The 23,935-nt window shown below is 44.0% G+C and overlaps 2 protein-coding genes across 3 annotated transcripts in view; one reads left to right on the top strand and one right to left on the bottom strand.

The window, feature by feature from the left end:
• Positions 1-1,071, top strand: part of LOC310771288 (cullin-1-like) — a 59,325-nt gene extending 58,254 nt beyond the window's left edge. The window contains exon 22 of the mRNA XM_083631899.1: positions 206-1,071. Coding sequence (XP_083488025.1) covers positions 206-286 — 81 coding nt within the window. The 3' untranslated portion in view covers positions 287-1,071. The remainder of the gene's footprint in view (positions 1-205) is intronic.
• Positions 1,072-3,144: 2,073 nt separating this feature from the next.
• ezh2 (enhancer of zeste 2 polycomb repressive complex 2 subunit) overlaps positions 3,145-23,935 on the bottom strand; it is a 55,617-nt gene continuing 34,826 nt past the window's right edge. For both annotated transcript variants that reach the window (XM_083655375.1, XM_083655374.1), the window contains exons 13-19: positions 23,807-23,932; positions 23,271-23,449; positions 18,940-19,035; positions 17,958-18,039; positions 16,251-16,331; positions 14,090-14,174; positions 3,145-7,374 (exon numbers count right to left, since the gene is read on the bottom strand). In XM_083655375.1, the coding sequence (XP_083511501.1) occupies positions 7,314-7,374; positions 14,090-14,174; positions 16,251-16,331; positions 17,958-18,039; positions 18,940-19,035; positions 23,271-23,449; positions 23,807-23,932 (710 nt within the window). In that variant the 3' untranslated portion in view covers positions 3,145-7,313. The remainder of the gene's footprint in view (positions 7,375-14,089; positions 14,175-16,250; positions 16,332-17,957; positions 18,040-18,939; positions 19,036-23,270; positions 23,450-23,806; positions 23,933-23,935) is intronic.

Genomic DNA, 23,935 nt, shown 5'->3' with positions numbered 1-23,935 from the left:
ATTGGAAGGTGTTATGAGGCAAAAAGTGCACTCAGATGGTTTTGGTAATAGTGATATATAATATTTAGGATTATATTATCATTTCTGTTTGGATAATGGATATCACAGTCAGAGAATGATTACTGCTGTGCTCCTTGTGATTTTCTGTCTTCTTCTGTGGTGTTCACAGTCTGACATTACCTTCCTGTCTCCCTCTTGTGGTCAGAAATGCATCGACATTCTGATAGAGAAGGAGTACCTGGAGCGTGTCGACGGAGAGAAAGACACCTACAGCTACCTGGCCTAAGCCCCGCCCCTCCCACCCGCCACGGCTCTTTTCATTTTATTTTTCTTTTTTTTTCTTTTAATGTCTCAGTAATAAAGTGTGGATCCCTCTGACTGGCGGAGATGTTGTAAATGTGTCTGAGAAGCGCAGCCATGCTGAGGAGAGGACGACGACGACCTCTGGGGGGGCAATCTCTGCCCTTTTTGTCGCTCTCGCCTCAGTGATGAAGGAACCTACGACCACATGACCTCCCCGCTTAGAGCAGGAAACCCCGTAAAACACACTCGCCCCTTCTTTGGAAATGACGCATCTCTATGACTCATACACACATTCTTTCTCCCATGTTCTCATCATGTAAATAAGAACCACAGACTTCTAAGAAAGGGGGGGGGAGACAAAAAAAACAACTTTACTCCTCTTTACATAGCGCAAACTTAACGAATTAGCCTCCAGCCAATCAGAGGAGAGCCGCACCCAAGGGTTTTTCTGCATGCTACTGCCTACCTGCATCGTGGTGACACCAAAAAAATAAACAAAATAAAACAAAGCAAAGTCGCCGATGCAGTCCACCGTACGACCACACGAATGAAAACAACGCTGGTCCTGTAATTTATGTATGCGACTAAACTGAAGCAGCATTGGTGGGACGGGTGGGGCAAGTGTTACCGCCCAATCCCAAACGTACCCCTCAGATCTGATGGGGTGGGGGTGGGGGGATGTAAGTTGTCTTTCGTTGGAGGGCTGTCGGGCCACGCAGGTCACCTGCATCATTACTGCGAGGTGGACATTTGTATAGTGTGGTTCATTTTCTAAATGTGTGATAAATAATAAAAAAAGTGAAGATTTCTTTAACTCTCGCCTCTCCTGAGACTCCTTTCTCATGCAGAGACACAGTCTCATGCAAGTAAAGTCACCAGGACATTTTTTTTTTAACCCTATCCGTTATTTCTCCATGCTACAACAGTTAGGTCCATTTACTATATTTGGACATTGGGCACAATCTTCATAATTGTGGCTCTACACAAACACAATGGACTTGATATGAAACAATCAGATGATGTGCTTCACTGTGGACTTCCAGCTTTAATTTGAGGGTATTTACATCCAAATCAATAATCTATGAGTTCCATCCTTCAGGCCGTCATTGACTGCAAAGGATTTGCAACCAAGTATTAAGTGAAAATTTACTTTTGGACCAATTGGGGGGTGGGGGCGGGTCTTCCCCCTCCTGACTTCCAGAGATAATGTGCATGGAGAATATGCAGGGATGCAAACTAGTCACCTTTTTTTATCCTAAAATAGGACACTTAATTGAATGATTTTGAGTTATGTGTCTGCCACGTTTTTCACTCTGGCGAGTTTGCATCCCTGATATGAGCGAGAAAACCACTAACAGCTGAACTTTTACAGACATTGAAATTATTTCATGACCAAGCAGTGCGTGTATGTGGCTGCCAGGCATACAACAACACTAAATGCATCTAGACTGTATATTTCTCAGTTTGGGCTTTGGCATCTGATTTGAAAGTGTAAAAAGAGTGAGACAGGTGGGATTTGATCCAGTGAACTACACACCAAGCAGCGGTTTATCTGACTGAGCTAGAGCCCAGTGTCCATCAGCTTATTGATATCAGTGTTCAAACTACTGGTGATGATAAAGAATCATGTGGCATCTAACAGTCAGCAGCTTATGTGAACATTTCTGAAGCCAGAGTGATGCAGGGACGAACCAACAACCTTCTGGATCACATTCCTATGTTTATCTGGGTGATCTACAGCCCACTATGACATATAGCTAGGCAATATTATGGATGGAAAATCAGATTACCGTAGTATTTTTAGGCATAACGGTGAGACACAATATATATGTATTTTCTACAAGTGGGCTAAATGTTCAGTTGTAAGTCAACGCCACATGAGATGTAGGGCTTGGCGATATGGACAAAATCAAATGTCACAATATTTTTTACCAAATACCTCAATATAAATATTGCGACAATATTTTAAGGATAACGATTGGTGCTTTCACAAAATATTTACCCAATGTGATTTTTGATAAACTAGGCATCACGCTCGATTCTTAGGCTCGCCCGCCCTGCAGTTCGGCTGGCGCATGCGGGTGTGTTGCTCACAAAATGTTACTGCCCTTAAGTTTACATGTGCGCAGGTGTGTGTCCCATATGACATCACTGATGACATAAGTGACGTTATGACATCACTGATGACATCAGTCGTGTGTGTGCATCAGTGGGGCAGAAATTTAAACAGAACAGAGCCCACATTGCCAAACTTATATATATCGTGCATTCCTTTATAACTGGGAACTGGTAATCTTACCGGTTCAAAGTTCATGAGCTGGGACGTGACGTCACTACAGCTGGTATTTCCCATTCCAAACTCGTAGGAGCCTCAGCGACGACGACGTAAAAAAATCAAAGATGGCTGATCCGCGCAACAACAATAGTTATAATCGTATAAATGCTATTTAGCACTTCTGTCTTGTTTGTGTCTCGTTAAATCAGCTGTACACACAGCACGGCCTACATCTATCTGTGTGGACATGAGGCTGCAGTGTTTGTATGTGCAAAATGCCACGAAATGCCTTGTCATCAACTGTTATTGCTAACAATGGCTAGCCTGGCTAGCGAGTGGATCTGACCAGTAAACAGTGAACTTCCCAGCTCAACTTTTCTGCAAATGGAATGCTAACAAAACGGATGTGACGTCATTTAGCCTCCACATCCCAGTTATTTTGCGATAAAGGAACGCACGAATAGATAGAAGATAATCAGTAATGTGGATATGACAAAGTGGGTAAAGACAAATAATGGAACAGTCTGGTAAATTCAGAAAATGACATCACTTTACTGTAATGCAGCCTTTAAAACCAGTTATAATTAGAATAACAGGTGAACGAAACCATCTTGTTCAAAAACAAAAAAACTGCAGCCTTTTTTTCTAATATTTTAATCTGCATCACTTCGAACAAAATCCCTGTAAACATTACAGTAATGTAAACATTACTGTAAACATTACAGTAATGTAAATATTACTGTAAACATTACAAAATCAGCACCTGTGTCATCAGAAGAAAAGCAGTGGGTTTGACACTAGAGAGAACAGCATGAAACACAAACAGCCTGCAGCCTCCATCACCTCAATACCAAATGTCTGTTCAGTCGCAGTCCACTGTGATGGAGGAAACTATTTTCTATTTAACATTTAAACCTGACAATTGCTTCACATCTCTAGATTTGTACATTGACCTTTAGCAATTGGAAAGCCTTTCAAAATCGTTTCTCTTGATTTCTCCCATTTCTGAATTGTCACATAATCCTGCATCATCAGCACTTCTCTGCGAGAAGGCTCATCTGAATTGGCAACAATTGGGTTTGTGAACTGAGACATTGTTACAGCAATACGGGGTTCCTACACATTTTACCCCCATTTCACAATTCCACACTTTTTCAAAAAAACCTCTTCGCACATTTGACTTGTTTGCAGATACAGTAGTTGCATTGCCCCGCTACTATAGTATAAACTAGATCAGTGGTTCTCAAAGTGGGGTCATCATTTATTTTTACTATAATTCCATCCGTAAGTAACACAATGACAGAATGTATGAGTATTTTGGTCATGTGTTTCATACACTTTCTGTAATAAAACATGTAAAAGCAAACATCTTATCAGATAGGGGACAAAATCTTATCAAATGGAGGTGGTCTAATTTGTGGCGGTACGGTGGGGCAGCGCTTAGCAGTGTCACCTCACAGCAAGGTCGTGGGTTCAAAAGCTTGTCCATCACAGGTCCTTTCTGTGTTGGGTTTGCATGTTCTCCCATGTATGTTGGTAATGGGATGTGGAGCTAGCAACCCCACCCCGTATAAAACAACTTCCTACAAAAAACGCAAAACATTGTTATATTGTGGTTGGGGTCCTATGCTCCACTTAGGAGTCTACAGGGAATAAGGTCCAATGTGTCAGTTTAGGAGTCCTTGATGTGAAAATGTTTGAGAACCACTAAACTAGACACAGAACTCTTACAGTATGGACTGACATGGTCTACAGCACGGATACTCAACTTGCTTGGCCCGGGAGCCACTTTTGCAAAATGACAGAAGGCCAGAGGCCAGTTAATAAACAAACACTAATATTAATTTTTCTGTAGCGGATTGTAGGTTTTTGGGGTGTCAGCCGGAGTTTTGTCTGACAATTTTGCGCACACAGGATAGGTAGTTAAGTTACCGTAAGTGAGTTAAGTACATAAGTGCCTGGGCGGCGAGCAGGTGGCAATATTTGACAATTTAGTTGGAGCTCACTCAAACTTTATTTACTGTTAGTTTTCATTGTGTAGTATCACTGGTCTACAGCTACATAGCCATTTGTGTTTTTGGAAAAGTATGGATTCCAAACATTCCCAAACTGCCTTCCGGAGATTTGCAGACCTGTGAACCACAAGGTTTCCAGGAAGCAGTCGGCACACACCCGGGTCTCACAGAAACAAAGATCCAGAACCTTCCGAGTCCAACCCATCAGATACAGACATCTGTACATCACAACAGCAAGAGAAGTCCCTCAGTCTGTGAAACGTGCAATAAATTACAGGTGTAGAAAGAGGAGATAAATAAGAACATTTCCACAGCGCGGGGGGAAGAAGTTCTCAATAAAAGGCTGGTATTGCTTCAAGTCGGTCAGACACTGGAACCAGAGTCTGCGGTATTTTTGCAAGCACCAATATTCACATCAGACAATATAAGAAAAAAAGGTCAATATATGATTGTTGGTACATTGTTTAAAAGGCCTATTTAACAAGAGAGGAATGTTCAAAAAACTATCAAGATAGATTATTATGACTGATTGGACATCACATGGAATAGGCAGTACAGTGATCTCTAGTTTCTAGAACATTTCCGGCCACCGCTAAAACCTAAGGAACACCCTGCAGGCCTGGACCAACTCTCCTTCCACTAGTGTAGTCTGCAAAAAAGCACCGACAAGACGAGGAGAGGACGTAGTTCGACTTTTTTTTTTTTTTTTCTCTTTTTGACAATGTGGAATACTTCATGCAGGAATAAACATGTTTTTAAAATGCAGTCATCACCTTTAATCAGACACAGTTTGTGTTCTGTCAAGGAGTCAGAAGGCACAGCATGGGGCGCAGGGAAGTTCATCCAGAGACACATTGGGATAACAGAACGTCACAGACAAGAGGTTTTCCCACTGCACTGGTGTCATACTGGGGCTTAAGGTTAAAGGTCATCATTACATCATAACTCAAGTAGCAAATCTGACTTTGGAGAGTGTTCATGTGAAATTTCCAAGTGTGTTAGTTTTCCCCAATATGTTAAAGAACACGAACGCACAATAAAGCAGTGAAATCAGTTGCTGTAGTGTCTGGCTGGAATGGAACCCTGGGCCTCGATGGCACCAGAACCAAACTGAGCACGACGCACCAATGGAAAAACACTCAAACCGAGCCGAGTACAGAATGGTACAGTTACAGTGCAGTGGGAAAACTTTAACACACCACTGAATGAACTGCGCAAACTGCACCAGAGTCAGAGGGGCAGATCAGTGAAAAACCTCTCAATGATTTTGGATCCAGTAGGAGGCAGGGCAGGAAACTCGCCAAAATTCAAACACTTTCACCAGCCAACTAGGACAATAATCCACATAAAGGCTGACTACCTAGTGTTCATTTCCCTGTAGTAGTGCTGCTTTTCTGTTGATACCTTTTCACATTAGCACCTGATAGCAGGGGGAGCGCCATAAAGCAGGCTCATCTCCCGTGATCACAAAAACTCATGTTGAAATCTGAAGAAAGGCAAAGACCAGTGTGGAGTCAGATACAGAGAAGCGGTCCTGCAGCTGGTGGGAAGTCATCGTCTTGCTCAAGGACACTTCAGCAGCGTCCAACGCAGCACTGCGTGTAAATGTGTTACTCTGCAGTGAGCGGTTTGTTTACTTGCTGCACACCGCAGAGGCATGAAGATGACAGCGGAAATGTCACCTAAGGAAACTGAAAAAAAGCAGCAAAAGGGCTAAGAAAAGGAGGATTTGGAGGCAGTTTGAGCCTCAAAACAAAAACTTTGTCTCCGTCTCGGCGCGAATATCTGGTGGTCAAACAAAGGAGATGAACCAGACAAGTTAACGGAAGCTCTTTTCCATCAGGGGACACATCCAATCATGTGATGATTTTGACTAACAGCAAAAGGTCTTTCAGTGGTGATTGGGGTGTGAAAAGCCAATGTGGCGCTTCAGTATTTTTTTTTATTATTATTACACGTCTTTCGGCAAGAAAAATTAATTTCTTTCAAATCCAAAATTAATTTCTGCAGCAAACCCTTAGGTTTTACTCAGTGGGATTGCAGCCAGGCCTTGGGAAAGGATCTCCAGCCTTCCTTTCTCCCTTTTCATAGTATATCGAGTGACGACAAAAACCCGACCAATTCAAGTGATCAAGAGTGTCTTCTTGAATGTTGGTGGAGCGGGTTGATCCTGCTTTGTGAAGGCCGCGCTGCTTTACAGACAGTGATGTGGCACCCTGGGGAGCACGTGCGGCACCCTGGGGAGTGGCTGGTGGAGGTTTTGGTCCCTGAAACTTGTATTGAAAAGCCTGTTTTAAAAAGTAGAGTCACGGGTTTGTCTCCTCAGAGTAGAAAAGCGGGGTGAAAATCAAAACGAGAGCCGGTCCGTGGGCCGATTTGCACCTTGAGCTGAGGAAGATTTGTGAACGTAGCAACAGTGAATCCCAACTCCACGACCCGAGAGAAGAGGAAGATTTGTTGATAGAAAAAAAATATACAAATAGAACAATGACAAGTGAGAGATAGATATATGAAAAGCTTTGTTTAAAAAAAAACGAGAAAAAGAAATATTGTGGCAAAATAACGGCAACAAAAACTTGCGTCCGTGTTCAAAAGTTGCCAGAATTCCTGAAGCTTTGTAGCATTTTGACAAGTCGTCTGGGTTTCCTGAAGTGAATGGTGTGTGTGTGTGTGAATGTAAGGCCTTTGAGTCGTTGATCCACCGGAGGTAGAAGTCAGAATCAGGCGATCTCCATCTCCCGTTCGATCCCAACGTACTTCAGCGCGTCGGCCTGACTGTACCTGCCACACAAACACAACAATGCCTTTGTTGAATAATTTCACATACTCCCATGAGTGTGAATAAGCTTAAAATCGAATTGAACCCGTTCGTGGCATGCGTCTGAGTGCGTTTCAGACTGAAAACATAATTTGTCTGAGATGATAGGTTGAGAGGTGTCATGAGAGTATCTTGTCGATGATTTTATTTGACAATTCTGGGGACTGGATTCGGCTTTGGCCAATCCTGGCGTGTTCCGCCTCCAAATCGAGTGGGATTCAGCGTGTTGTGGTGCTCTCCTCAGGCAGCCAGCTGCCTTCGTGTTGCCGAGCGGAGAGTGCAGCCCGTTGGCCTGGAATCTCCGAGGTGCGACCCGACAACCAGGCTCTCGGGCCATTATCGCTATTGCAGTAAATAATATTCCTGGAATGCAAGTTTTAACGAGCCAGTTACATTTCTTTGCATTCTTAGACATTACCGTTTGATTTAGTTTGCATAATTGGTCAAGTTAGTAGTTGGTTTATGGGCTAGAAATTCTGCCAGATGACAGGCACTAGGCGCCATTTTCCCCTTCAATTGGAAGAGAAAATTATCCTGAAATGAAGATTTGATTGACAGCTGCCATGTCGTGATATGATTGGGTTGAAACGGGGTAGAAATTTGGTAGTACTAGGTGACGTCAGCAAACTGTAGATTACCGTTATGAATGAAATCTTGAAAAATGAACTTTTGATGTGAAAAAGTGTGGAAAACTGAGATTTTTTTGGCATACATTATTAAATAGGTGCACTGACTACCCAGGTATTTGAACTAAAATAAAATAAGTCATTTTTGGGTTCAGCTTGACTTTAAAAAGGCATTACATGTAACATTTTAACACCGAAATTGTTGTGGGGAAACATTTACCGGTACTTAATTTGAAATTCTATAAAGTAATCTTGTAATAAGTAATCATATAAACTATTTTATCATCTTTAAGATATTTAATGTTTCTGGTTCCTGCCCTGACCATGTTTATTCGCCACACTGTTCGCCAAATATTTTTTGAAAAAATAACCTAATTTTGTGCTCAAGTTAAGAAAAGTAAGCTGTTGCTAAAATGGAATCATGACATATGAGTCAATGGAACACTATTGATACTTCATGTCAATAAGATTCTTACTGAGGACGAGCTAGCATGTTAAATAGCTAGTTAGCTGTTAGGTACATTAGCTACGCCCACTGCCTGCTGCTGTAACCACTTCGCCGGGCTCAAAACGCCACTGAGTGATGAAAGGTTTCACTTGTTAACCAGTTTGAGTCACGCTCTTTCCAACCCAGGCATCAGCTTTGACATCCGCTGGCCAGTTGTTGATAATAAAGCAATAATGTGGCTTGCAGGCAAGAGACGACGCTCTTGTGCTTTTTTGACAACAGTGCTGCTGCCATGATGTTGCAGTGGAACAAGCTATTATTAGCCTTCAGTTATTATCACTGTAAGATCTTTGGGGCCACCAACTGGGGGGCTTTAAGTCTTAAAGTGTAACTTACGTGCAAAACACTTTTTTTCCCAGCTTTTAACCATATCGTCGGTGTCGGGCCAGGACCTCGAATGTCACTTTTTTCACTTTCTTACTTTTTGTCATGAATCAATGCCATTGGTCACCCTTCACGTCTCTGTGTGGTTTTTAACAAATGCAACCAATGGAAAAGCATTAAAACGAGCTTGTGAGTAAATCTCGTAACGCCATTCGCCCTCAATCTGTCAGTCAAACCTCGAAATCCCCCCCCTACCTCCGTGTGTACCCCCCCACGCAGGACACTAAACCCGGAAAAGACACACGGCAGACGTGCTGTGTATTTCTCATATCGTTTTGACTCATCCTGGCTTCCTCTGACGTTAATATATCAATCAAATGTTTTCCAGTTATTCCTAGGCTGCAAACTTGTTTTAACATGCAAATCGGAGTGCTTTCTGACGAGAATAAAGTAACGTTAACGTTACGTTATGTCAGACTATTTCTCACCCCATGCGAAAGCCCCAAATCGGCCATGAGAGGCGAGGGGCAATCCTGCTGCTCCTGCGCGCGCGCCCGCGGCCTGGAGCTTGGGGGCTCGTGCATGAGGATGCGGCTGCCTCCCGCTTGACTGGCCATGAGAAAGCGCTTCCAAGTCGGACTGATAATATAAACAACATCATTTGAGCTTATCCAGGTCAGATATTTATAAAGTAATGACACATTCAGCGGGAAACTAACTATAATTAAGACATGTGCCAACTTTGACGACATTTGGTTCAGTAGTTTAAGAGCAAACAGGTTTTTTTTACTTCCTGAAAAGTTTCTGTTTTGGAGATTCGAGGTCCTGGAACGACAGCAGCGATATATGGCTTTTGGGGTGGTATGTGAAGGATTCTGGTCAAAATCTCCACATTTGAGACCAATCTGTTACAATTTTACAAACTCCTATCATTTCAGCAGCATAAGTGCCCTCTATGGGTTCAAACCTGCTTTTTTTTGTGCCCTCAAATGAATGGCCGATTTGGTACATCGTTACGTCACGGTGGTATTTGCTCATGTTACTGTCGTTCATGTGGCGCGAGCCCTTTAAGCGCAATGCATCATGTGTAATCGCCTACTGTGGCTAATGTTAGCGGCTAGCTAGTTATGTTACATGGCAGTAAAACGCCACTAAACGCGCATTCCAGGAATATCGTATTTACAGAAATAGCGATAAAGGCGCGCGCTTGAGAGCGTGGTTGTCAGGGGTCGCCCCTCGGAGATTCCAGGTGGGCGGGCAGCACCCATGCATCGGATTGTCCGCTCGCTCCGCACAAAGCAGGTGGCTGCCTGGTACTCCGCGAATCCCACTCGTGTAGCACGACAACACACTGAATCCCACTCAATTTGGGGGTGGAACACGCCATGATTGGCCAATGCCAAAGCCAGTCCCCAGAATTGTCAAATCAAATCATCGACACCCGGCATTGTGCGGCTTGTGGTCCGCCTCTCAACCCTGTCATCTCAGACAAGATGAGTCTCCGACGCTCGCGCATTTGCATTCGCCTCCGGTTCACTTCGACTTTAATATTACCGTCTTTCGGAGGCTGTGGCGGGCTCATTTTTAAAGCTAGCATGATGCTTCTTATACCACATGAGACTAGGAGACCCAAGGAATCGATAGGTATCAACCCTGTCAACCTAGCCTGTTGGCAAGGGGGGTAAATAATGCTCCAAATTTAGGTGAAATTCTGGCAAGGGAAAAAATTGGCACGGCCATTTTCAAAGGGGTCCCTTGACCTCACCTAAAGATATGATATGAATGAGAAAGAGTTCTATAGGTAGGGCTAGGGTTACACACCTTGAGTTGCATGCAATTTCTGTCAGAAAGGTGTCTTTCCCTTTGAAAATGTTTAAGCTTTTTTTTGACAATCAACTCTAAATCTAACTATGTTTTTAAATAAAACTTCTATTTTTATTATTTTGAAAATGCATTTTATATTTAGAATCGTCTATAAAATATAATACATTTTAATGTAATGTAATTTCACATAACATTTATTTTTGGCCCACGGCCCTCCATCCAGATCCAGATACATTTTTGGCCCTTCATAGGAAAGAATTTGGGCACCTCTGATGTAGACGTATAAAACCTGTAACACCCTCAATAGCATTCTTTATTGTGATTATAATGATACCGGTGCTGCTGACCTAACAGGAGCAGGTGCTGCTGACGTAACAACAGTAGCAAATAAGAGTAAATTAAATCCTGTAGACTAGAGGTTACGGTATGTTCCTGCCTGCTGCATCTCTCCTGTAGAGGGTATGGTAAGTTCCTGCCTGCTGTGTCTCCCCCAGGTTACTGACCTGTAGAGGGTATGGTATGTTCCTGCCTGCTGTGTCTCTCCCAGGTTACTGACCTGTAGAGGCTATGGTAAGTTCCTGCCTGCTGCGTCTCCCCCAGGTTACTGACCTGTAGAGGCTATGGTATGTTCCCGCCTGCTGCGTCTCCCCCAGGTTACTGACCTGTAGAGGCTATGGTATGTTCCCGCCTGCTGCGTCTCCCCCAGGTTACTGACCTGTAGAGGGTATGGTATGTTCCTGCCTGCTGTGTCTCTCCCAGGTTACTGACCTGTAGAGGGTATGGTATGTTCCTGCCTGCTGCGTCTCCCCCAGGTTACTGACCTGTAGAGGCTATGGTATGTTCCCGCCTGCTGCGTCTCCCCCAGGTTACTGACCTGTAGAGGGTATGGTATGTTCCTGCCTGCTGCGTCTCCCCCAGGTTACTGACCTGTAGAGGCTATGGTATGTTCCTGCCTGCTGTGTCTCTCCCAGGTTACTGACCTGTAGAGGCTATGGTATGTTCCTGCCTGCTGCGTCTCCCCCAGGTTACTGACCTGTAGAGGCTATGGTATGTTCCCGCCTGCTGCGTCTCCCCCAGGTTACTGACCTGTAGAGGGTATGGTATGTTCCTGCCTGCTGCGTCTCCCCCAGGTTACTGACCTGTAGAGGCTATGGTATGTTCCTGCCTGCTGTGTCTCCCCCAGGTTACTGACCTGTAGAGGGTATGGTATGTTCCTGCCTGCTGTGTCTCTCCCAGGTTACTGACCTGTAGAGGGTATGGTATGTTCCTGCCTGCTGTGTCTCTCCCAGGTTACTGACCTGTAGAGGGTATGGTATGTTCCTGCCTGCTGTGTCTCCCCCAGGTTACTGACCTGTAGAGGGTATGGTATGTTCCTGCCTGCTGTGTCTCCCCCAGGTTACTGACCTGTAGAGGGTATGGTATGTTCCCGCCTGCTGCGTCTCCCCCAGGTTACTGACCTGTAGAGGGTATGGTATGTTCCCGCCTGCTGCGTCTCCCCCAGGTTACTGACCTGAAGAGGTTATGGTAAGTTCCTGCCTGCTGTGTCTCCCCCAGGTTACTGACCTGTAGAGGGTATGGTATGTTCCCGCCTGCTGCGTCTCCCCCAGGTTACTGACCTGAAGAGGTTATGGTAAGTTCCTGCCTGCTGTGTCTCCCCCAGGTTACTGACCTGTAGAGGGTATGGTATGTTCCCGCCTGCTGCGTCTCCCCCAGGTTACTGACCTGTAGAGGGTATGGTATGTTCCCGCCTGCTGCGTCTCCCCCAGGTTACTGACCTGTAGAGGGTATGGTATGTTCCCGCCTGCTGTGTCTCTCCCAGGTTACTGACCTGGTATGTTCCCGCCTGCTGTGTCTCTCCCAGGTTACTGACCTGAAGAGGTTATGGTATGTTCCCACCTGCTGTGTCTCTCCCAGGTTACTGACCTGAAGAGGTTATGGTATGTTCCCACCTGCTGCGTCTCCCCCAGGTTACTGACCTGTAGAGGGTATGGTATGTTCCTGCCTGTTGCGTCTCCCCCAGGTTACTGACCTGTAGAGGGTATGGTATGTTCCCGCCTGCTGTGTCTCTCCCAGGTTACTGACTTGTAGAGGCTATGGTATGTTCCTGCCTGCTGTGTCTCTCCCAGGTTACTGACCTGAAGAGGTTATGGTATGTTCCTGCCTGCTGTGTCTCTCCCAGGTTACTGACCTGAAGAGGTTATGGTATGTTCCCGCCTGCTGTGTCTCTCCCAGGTTACTGACCTGAAGAGGTTATGGTATGTTCCCACCTGCTGTGTCTCTCCCAGGTTACTGACCTGAAGAGGGTATGGTATGTTCCCACCTGCTGTGTCTCTCCCAGGTTACTGACCTGAAGAGGTTATGGTATGTTCCCGCCTGCTGTGTCTCTCCCAGGTTACTGACCTGGTATGTTCCCGCCTGCTGTGTCTCTCCCAGGTTACTGACCTGAAGAGGTTATGGTATGTTCCTGCCTGCTGTGTCTCTCCCAGGTTACTGACCTGAAGAGGGTATGGTATGTTCCTGCCTGCTGTGTCTCTCCCAGGTTACTGACCTGAAGAGGCTATGGTATGTTCCTGCCTGCTGTGTCTCTCCCAGGTTACTGACCTGTAGAGGCTATGGTATGTTCCTGCCTGCTGTGTCTCCCCCAGGTTACTGACCTGAAGAGGTTATGGTATGTTCCTGCCTGCTGTGTCTCCCCCAGGTTACTGACCTGAAGAGGTTATGGTATGTTCCTGCCTGTTGCGTCTCTCCCAGGTTACTGACCTGTAGAGGGTATGGTATGTTCCCGCCTGCTGTGTCTCTCCCAGGTTACTGACCTGTAGAGGCTATGGTATGTTCCCACCTGCTGTGTCTCTCCCAGGTTACTGACCTGTAGAGGGTATGGTATGTTCCCACCTGTTGCGTCTCTCCCAGGTTACTGACCTGAAGAGGTTATGGTATGTTCCTGCCTGCTGTGTCTCTCCCAGGTTACTGACCTGTAGAGGGTATGGTATGTTCCCACCTGCTGTGTCTCTCCCAGGTTACTGACCTGAAGAGGTTATGGTATGTTCCTGCCTGCTGTGTCTCTCCCAGGTTACTGACCTGAAGAGGTTATGGTATGTTCCCGCCTGCTGTGTCTCTCCCAGGTTACTGACCTGTAGAGGCTATGGTATGTTCCCACCTGCTGTGTCTCTCCCAGGTTACTGACCTGAAGAGGTTATGGTATGTTCCCACCTGCTGTGTCTCTCCCAGGTTACTGACCTGTAGAGGGTATGGTATGTTCCCACCTGCTGTGTCTCTCCCAGGTTACTGACCTGAAGAGGTTATGGTATGTTCCCACCTGCTGTGTCTCTCCCAGGTTACTGACCTGTAGAGGGTATGGTATGTTCCCACCTGTTGCGTCTCTCCCAGGTTACTGACCTGTAGTCGAAGAAGAGCTCCTCCCCGGTCTGGATGGCTCTCTTGGCGAAGATCCCTATCCTGTGGTCCCCGTTCACCATCATCACTACAACAAATGGACAGACAATGAGTGATGATAAGATTAAGATTAAACTGGATGGACAAACCCTGCCTTTATTTGTCACAAACACCATCGTGGCCCATCTTGGCTCATCCTTCTCCATGGTTCAGGCCAGGAGCGGTGGGCAGCTGCAGTGAAGCGCCCGGGGACCAACTTTTATGTTTTTTTTTCTTTGAAAATTGATTGATTAATCCATTATAAAAATAGTAGTCGATTAATTTTCTGTTGATCGATTAATCGACTAATCGTTGCTAGGCTGGTATCCAGCCTCTATGAATGGCAGTTTTCAGCACTCTTTGAATTTGCATAATTAAGGATTCATATAGGGGCTGAATACCAGGCTAAATCGTTGTTGCTCCATGTTGCACTGCTGACTCCAGTAAAGCTCACTGCTCAATAACATTTCTTCAACAGTTCAGAAAACATACTGGACTTCTAATGTTGATAAAAACAGAAAAAAGGGTGTGAGAATGAAAGAGCAACAAGGACAAGTGACTGTCATCCTTGAGTCTCAACACCAAGTCCTGCTGTGTTCTCCCATCTGCTGGTGTATTGTGGGTAGTAAAAGCTGTTGGGTCTGCCAACATGGCCGCCTGTCACAGTGTCTCTCTGACACACATTCGCGCAAGTCTTTTGTAATGATAGATTTCAAGCACTTTTCAAGGACGTAAGTTAGGAGCTAAATTAATTAGCTTTTAGCAGCTGCTAGCTGACTAACCAGCTGGATAGCTCTGCTATCAGACACTACAGACAGTTGTACAGCAAGTTGTGTATCAAGCTTGCGCCAACAATTTTGAGATGACAGAGAGCATGAGGCTCAAACTCAGAGATACTGGTTGGCTAAATTCAAGCACTTTTAAGGACCTCTTTATAAATCCAGGCACTTTCAAGCACTTGATTTTTTTTTAATTAATCCAAGCACTTTCCAGACCCATGGCAACTGTGCACACACTGGCTTTGGAACAACCTGCCGACTCTTTCTTCTTCTAAGGCAAAAAAAAAATCCAGCGGTTCACTGCCATTGACGTATTAATACGTAAAAAAAATCGATTTTTTTTTTTTGACGGTGGGATGTGCATCTAACCCTTTTACATCTCTTATATAAGTATTGGACGTGTACAACGTGTACAACCCATTCCACCGACCCACTAAGTGGCGACAAGGAAGGAGGAAGGCAAGCAAAAAGCAGTGTGACGAAGCCATTCTCATGAAAATGGATTGGCGAAAACGCTTTCGTTTTCGCGCTGATTGCTGGCAGTGCGGGATTGCAAATTTGCATAATAGATCACGGATGGAACACACTTTGAAACACGCAGCATAAATATGACCAGAATCGCAAAAGCTTGATCAAAGCTCTCAACCAAAACTCCAAGAAGCGAGCGAGTCCAACCAGACTTCCTCAAAGAGCGGCCGCTCAGACAGGCACAGCCGCACAGCAGCTGCAAAGCAGTGAGACTGGTGACAAGCTTGTGACACGGCCGCTGGCTGCAGCCAAGAGGAACGCCCACGGAGGGAGGAGTTGGAAGCAGAGGGGAGTTTCCTGCTGTTATGGAGGAAATTACTGTTCAAAACTATTGTTTAGGTCTTACTGATGCCAAAAATGAATGGTTAAAGTGACTGTTCTATCGAATTTCACAAAAAGCCGTTTATCTCTGAATAATTTTTCTGACGCTGAAACCATGCTGTATTCAACTGCTAATGCTTACATAACTACTAACTCTACAAACTAACTCTTTTAGACAGAGAAAGCACACATTCTATTAGTTGTTTTGAGATATTGTGTGTTCACAAAATCTTAGCAGAAAAGAATCCTCGGCTCTTGTAAAATGAGCCAGAATCCTCAAAAAAAAACCTGGCAGAACCTACCTACAGCATTGAAAAAAGGGCTGGCAGTCAATGTGTTAATACAGAAAATGTTTTTTTTTACTCCACTGAGCTGTTTGGCTTATTGTTGTTGTTTAAATATTGTCTGAACTGTGAATGCATAATTCAACGTAGTGTTTTTGTCTAGTGTTGATGGGCGAAACTAAGCAGTGGCCCGTGTTGGTTTCAGCTTCTCACCTTTTGCATAGCAGTTGGGGTTGACAGAATGGTTGGCAAAGCGGATCTTGTTGCCTTTCCTTGTGGCATCAACGACAAAATCTGAGGAGACACAAGAACACACAAACCACTCACAAGTCATGCTAGTGGCAGTGCAACCATCTGGGTGTGTATGTGCAACCATCTGGGTGTGTATGTGCAACCATCTGGGTGTGTATGTGCAATCATCTGTGTGTGTATGTGCAACCATCTGGGTGTGTATGTGCAACCATCTGGGTGTGTATGTGCAACCATCTGAGTGTGTATGTGCAACCATCTGAGTGTGTATGTGAAACCATCTGGGTGTGTATGTGCAACCATCTGAGTGTGTATGTGCAACCATCTGAGTGTGTATGTGCAACCATCTGGGTGTGTATGTGCAACCATCTGGGTGTGTATGTAGAGCTGCCGAAAATAATCGATTCAGAGATGCATCGTGATGCTTAATAGGACGATTCTGAATCGATTAACAAATATCAAAAATCGATTATTTTTTATTTTTTATAATCAAATAAAATAGAATGTAAGTACATGCAGTTGTTTATTTTAATTATGGGTCATAATACAATGCAATTCCAAATGCACTTTTATTTTAAAAGTAGCCACACAGTGAGAAAAAAGAAAGTGAGAAAAAATAAATCATGTATTGCGGAAAAAGTGATGCATCGATTTAAGATGCATCGCGATGCATCGAGATGCATCGTATAATCGAATCGAATCGAATCGTAGACTTGTATAATCGAATCGTATCGAATCGTGAGATCAGTGAAGATGCACAGCTCTATGTGTATGTGCAACCATCTGGGTGTGTATGTGCAACCATCTGGGTGTGTATGTGCAACCATCTGGGTGTGTATGTGCAACCATCTGGGTGTGTATGTGCAACCATCTGGGTGTGTATGTGCAACCATCTGGGTGTGTATGTGCAACCATCTGAGTGTGTATGTGCAACCATCTGGGTGTGTATGTGCAACCATCTGGGTGTGTATGTGCAACCATCTGGGTGTGTATGTGCAACCATCTGAGTGTGTATGTGCAACCATCTGAGTGTGTATGTGCAACCATCTGGGTGTGTATGTGCAACCATCTGGGTGTGTATGTGCAACCATCTGGGTGTGTATGTGCAACCATCTGAGTGTGTATGTGCAACCATCTGGGTGTGTATGTGCAACCATCTGGGTGTGTATGTGCAACCATCTGGGTGTGTATGTGCAACCATCTGGGTGTGTATGTGCAACCATCTGGGTGTGTATGTGCAACCATCTGGGTGTGTATGTGCAACCATCTGAGTGTGTATGTGCAACCATCTGGGTGTGTATGTGCAACCATCTGGGTGTGTATGTGCAACCATCTGGGTGTGTATGTGCAACCATCTGGGTGTGTATGTGCAACCATCTGAGTGTGTATGTGCAACCATCTGGGTGTGTATGTGCAACCATCTGGGTGTGTATGTGCAACCATCTGGGTGTGTATGTGCAACCATCTGGGTGTGTATGTGCAACCATCTGGGTGTGTATGTGCAACCATCTGGGTGTGTATGTGCAACCATCTGAGTGTGTATGTGCAACCATCTGGGTGTGTTTGTGTGACTTCTGTGTTTTGTTTTCTGCATGGCTATTTCCTGTGTCATTTGTTTTCTGTGATTGTGTGTGTGTGTGTGTGTGTGTGTGTGTGTGTGTGTGTTTTTACCGTTGTTGAGGTTGAAGAGGAAGCTGCACATGTATTTGTCATAGACCTTCCCTCTGCGGTCGGCTTCATCCTGGGAGATAATCTGCAGACAAATGTCAACTGTTACAAAACACATCTCCCCCTAATTGTCAATTTTAAAAAGTAATATTCTTGTGTAATATCCAAACTTTTTAAGGCCCCGTTTATACAACAGTCCCTAGGTAAAACAGCAAATCTTTGTTGCAGTTTCGTTCACATGACAACGCCCTTTTGGGGTCCTGAAAATGCAAACTTTTGAAACCGGGTTCCAGAGTGGAATCTTTTTAAAACACCACCCTTTCCTTCGCTGTGTAAATTTGCAATTTTGCAACTTGCAATTCTTGTGAAAACTGATGACCCGGCCCCATGTTGCACTGTGCACATGGCTATTATGTTTTCAGCCTAATAGGCTTGCGCGAATGGAAGAACAACAATGCCCATCGAGCTGTGTTTGTGCTACAGACTGCTGAGTTTATCAATGCTCCTCCAGGAAATGCTTTATAGTACACGGTCACTCTGAGTAACAACTTTACTTCTTCGTCCAGACAAAATGATCTGCTTTCGAGCATGCTTTCACCATGTTTGTTTGTACTCACCGCCAGTGTTGGAGTAACTAGTTACTCTAATTAAACTACTTTTTCCAGTAACTAGTGGCGCAGCTGTCTATATGTTCTCTGAGCAGACGCTCAGTCTCCCACACTTTGAAGACCCGTTGTATCCTATTGTAAACTGCTGCTGCAATGACAATTTCTTCATGGGGTTTGTTTAATTTTCATCGTATCTCATCAGAACCTCCTATATTCTGGTCATCCCTTCTCATTTCTACATGGATCTGAAAGCCCACAGACAGCAGTCTTACCTCTCTCTGAAAACCCACAGACAGATAGCCAGATACAGACAGAGAGACAGATACAGACAGAGAGACAGATAGAGACAAAGGGACAGAAAGACAGAAGAGTCTTACCTCTCCACAATACTCGGAGATGAACTCGTTCTTCTGGACCGACTCTTTGATGAAGATGCCCCATCCTGCCACATCTGACGGGGCGAGCAGCAGGTGCTGAGACAGGGAGGAGGGTGACAGACAACAATGCCATTTGATATGCCATCTGTTCATGTAGATTATACACCTGTCTATATACTAGGGATGGGCAATAATCCAAAATAATCTTTTATCATCTTTCAATGGAATCATATCATGATGATATTGTGATACACAATTGCTGTCAATTTGATGATAACAATGGATTAAGTAAAGTAAGTAAAAATCAATCATTTAGAAAAAGATTCGCTAATGTGTTTTCAGGGAGAAATGATGAGAAAAGTAGCTCCAGTCCACAGCCATGTATTTGATTAGGGCTGTCACGATTCCTCGAGTACCTCGAATAACTCGAATAATTAAAATGATCGAGGCCAAAATGATTCGCCTCGACACAGCATTTAGAGAGTAGAGACTGTGTGTTTCTCACGGACGCTTACTGGTGTGGCACAGCGCTCTTCCGGTGTAAACACGTGAGAACACATGATCACAGACAGACCAGAGAGCAGAGCTATAGCGAGCGGACCCCGCAAAATGGAACGAGGCGGCGGAGAAAGCAGACAGGAGGAGCCGGGAAGGGAAGAACCAGGGCCGACAAAGCGACCGAAACTGTCTAAGTGTGGGACCATTTCACGCTGAAAAAGGACACAAACTCAGTGGTGTGCAAGACGATACTTGCATATCACAACAGTACCTCGTCAATGCTTCAGCACCTGAACCGTAAACATCCAGTCTACGCATCCACCAGCGCATCTACGTCGAGCGGAGCAAGGTAACGTAACGTTAACTATACACAACGCTAATGTAAATGTATGCTAATGATTGCTACTTGATATTAACACATTCACTGCCAGACGTTTTTTTTTTACTGTAGTTAGCTTCTGCCAGAGGGTTTTTTTGAGGATTCTGGCTCATCTTTCAAGACCCGAGGATTCTTTTCTGCTAAGATTTTGTGAACACACAATATCTCAAAAGAACTAATAGTATGTGTGCTTTCTCTGTCTAAAAGAGTTAGTTTGTAGAGTTAGTAGTCATGTAAGCATTAGCAGTTGAATACAGCATGGTTTCAGCGTCAGAAAAATTATTCAGAGATAAACGGCTTTTTGTGAAATTCGATAGAACAGTCACTTTAACCATTCATTTTTGGCATCAGTAAGAGTCAGACATCTAAACAATAGTTTTGAACAGTAATTTCCTCCATAACAGCAGGAAACCCCCTCTGCTTCCAACTCCTCCCTCCGTGTGTGTTCTCCTCCTGCCTCCCTGGCTCTCCAGCGGGCGTGTCACAACGAAGTTGCTGCTGCCTGGCTGCTGCCTGTTTGCGCGGCCGCTGTTTGAGGAAGTCTGGGTGGACTCGCTCGTTTCGTGGAGTTTTGGTTGAGAGCTTTGATGCGATTCTGGTCATATTTATGCTGCGTGTTTCAAAGTGTGCATCCAATCTATTCTTGGAACCCCCCACCGTTGCCACCGCTGTGCATCAGCGCGAAAGTGAAAGCGTTTTCGCCATCAATTTTACAGTATGAGAACGGCTTCCTCGCGCTTTTCCCTCCAGTTTTGGGTCGCCTCTTTCTACTGTGGAGAGACATGTCGACACTCAGTGGGTCGGTAAAATAGATTATACACATTCAATACCTCCAATTCTGGTGTAGGAGACGTAAAAGGGTTAGATCAACGTCCCACCGTCAAAAAAAAAAAAAACGATTCTGAAAACGTGTTAACACGTCGTTGGCAGTCAACAGCTGGATTCTGAAAACGTGTTAACACGTCCTTGGCAGTGAACGTGTTAAGACTAGTAGTAGTTTTTGATTGATTGATTGAGTTCTTTATTGATAATGAATACACAGTATATACAATATACATATATACATACACAGGCCCACCATTATCAAAAGGATAAAAACGCAATAAAGCTGACAGCTTATTTCCATTGCGGTCCTCATGATGACTGTTATAAAATGTGTACTGTTGTGTGTATGTCTGGATGTGTGTAAGTGTGTGATAGTGTGAGTGCCACAAGCACTTGTCAGAGTCTGAGGGTGATGCGTGGGTGTGCCTGCCACGCAGGGGGGAGAATGATATGGGAAAGTGGGGCACAGTGAATAACCAATAAAAATAAGCATAAAATAAGATAAAAGACAATTTGTGCTATTAAAAAATAAACCCATCAAATCCTAATAAAAACATACATTAAAAAATAATCAAATAAAATAAATAAAATAAAATAAGATCTCATAACATATAGGGTCGAGTGAGACACCGGCTCAGTTACTGGCTGGCCGACAACAGGTCGCCCCCCACCTCAGACACCTTGGCTACCATCAAATCCATCCTACATGTACCTATACTGGACAATATTTTATAATATACTATAGCATTACATATCATTACCATACAATATTATATACTATATAATAATATAGATATAATATAATATATAATATAATAATATAATACCACAATATAACACAACACATTAAGTCCAGGTTCTGTTTCTCCTGATCCAGTTCTTGACTTTACCTTTGAAGGATAGGGGCTGATTGTCTTAATCTCAGCTGGGAGACTGTTCCAGGCTACTGCCGCTGAATAAAGAAAGGAATTTTGGCCGATGCATCTTTTACATTTTACTGGGACCAAATCTGTGGGGCTCCCTCTAGTGCCGTGCCCATGTACGTCACTGACCTTGGTGAAGTAATGTCTAAGATATTTTGGGACAGCATTGTTAACTATCCTGTGTACCATGCCGAGTTTGATTTGTGTTACTCTCTCCTCTACTCTTAGCCACTTGAGGCTGTCGAAGTGAGACTGTAGTAGGTGAGTCCTAGGATTCAATTGTAAAATGAGTCTGACTAATCTATTTTGTGCTGTCTGGAGCCTGTTTTTCAGTGACACTGCGATGCCGGTGTACCAGGAGGAACATGCGTAGTCGTATTGACACTGAACCAGTGCTCCCGCTAGGATTTCCAGAGCGTACCTGTTGACATAGGTGGTGTGCTGCTTGTGCTGCTGGCTTGCCACGTTGCCAATATGACTATTAGTAACTGCATTCACGCTGCATTTTTGTGATGTGGCTTGCCGTTTTCTGTGAGAAATACAAAGCTCAACCTAACGTTAACCTAACGTTAGCGGCTAATTTAACAGCGTTGTGTGTGTGTGTGTGTGTGTGTGTGTGTGTGTGTGTGTGTGTGATCACACTAGCCTGTTGGTGTGTGAGAGAGAAAGAGAGAGTGAGTGTGTGTGAGAGAGAAAGAGTGTGTGTGTGGAGAATGTACATTTACACCCTAGACCGGTCGACTCTTCTCATGATGATTGCAAACAACTATTTAATTGGTGCATTTTAGGCTCCAATTATTACACCACCTGACCTGTTATCTTGCTATTCTGATATTTGTGTCAATAATAGGCAACAGGTCTAGGGTGTGTAAATGCGCATTCTCCAGTTTTGTTATGAACTTACCTAATAAATATCAATATTAATTATTATTTCACCTCTTTTTCAGCAGATCACAGCGTACTATGGATGGACAGCTTTGTAAGGACGGGTGAAAAAGATGAATGGTGCCACTGCCAGTTCTATGCAATTTAAAAATAAAAATGTTTTTTCTAAGAAAGAAACTAATGTACCGGTAGTTGTTTATTTGAAGAGATTTATCTTATTTTTTGGTGTATATTTACGATAAGCCTTTGAAAACACAAAAAAGGGTTCTTATCCGATTACTCGATTAATCGATGGATTATTCGGTAGAATACTCGATTACTAAAATAATCGATAGTTGCAGCACTATATTTGATCTTGTAGTTGTTTGTTTGTTTGTTTGTAATTTTCAATACAAAACACCTCTTGGAAAAATAGGTTAGGAAATTGAGCTCTTCTCTCTTCAAGTGGTAGAGATTTTGAGTTGGGGTGAAAAATGAACAATTAAAATAGACATTTTATTGATTTTGGAGTTCCCATAGGAATTCTATATTATATAGAATTCCTATGGGAGATTGATCAGACTTTAGAGCCATTTATATTTTAAATGGCTCTAAAGTCTGATCAATCTCAAAACAGTGCCAAGATGAAGCAACAGATAATTTCAGAAGAGCTATAAGCTATTTTAGATTTAGAATGTAAATTGAATAAAAAAATAATATAATTTAAAGTAATTTCACATAACATCAACATGTATGTGTGGCCCGTGGCCATCCATCCAGATTAATTCTGGCCCTTCATAGGAAAAGATTTTGGCACCTCTGCTTTATAGAGTGTATGTTACCTTCTTGGCCCCTCTCTGGATGGAGCAGTTCTTGCAGGACACGTTCTTGCTGTCCCAGTGCTCGGCCGCGCCGCAGGTGAGGCAGAGGTCGGGGTCACACTCCCTCACAGCCAGGTAGCATGGACACTGCTTGGTGTTGCACTGAGCCTTACACCGGCAGCCTGGGAAACGGTTCTGACCTGCACACCAACACATGAGTTTGATCCATATCACTGCATAATTCAGTTCATAATTCAGCCGGTTTAAAAACAAAGAACATTTTAACTCTTTCCGTGACATTGATCAGATTTTCCATTATTTATAAGATAATGCTCTATGACAGGGGTGGGCAACTTGCGGCCCCCGACCTCACTCAGTGTGGCCCCTGGGTCAATTTAATTTTTTTTTACAAGGCGGATGTTTTTGGTTAGGTTAGACCACCCAAATCTGTGTTTTTATTTCACTGTACATCCCAGAACATGGCGCTAATAGCGTTAGCATTGCCATAGCATTTTTTTGTGGCCCTCTCTATCATCAAAGTGTGTGTGTGTTCTTACACTCAGAGCTGCACTGGCAGAATTTCTCGCAGAAGTTTTGAGCGGTGACGCAGGGACAGGATGAGTCACACGGCTGCCGCGGGTGGTCACATGGCTGGTAGTTGTACACGTGATTGGACGAGCCATCTG

The sequence above is a fragment of the Poromitra crassiceps genome, assembly GCF_964638095.1.
Source record: "Poromitra crassiceps genome assembly, chromosome: 2".
Classification (NCBI taxonomy): domain Eukaryota; kingdom Metazoa; phylum Chordata; class Actinopteri; order Beryciformes; family Melamphaidae; genus Poromitra; species Poromitra crassiceps.
The sequence above is the reverse complement of the archived record's forward strand: the minus strand, read 5'-3'. Positions and strand labels throughout refer to the sequence as shown.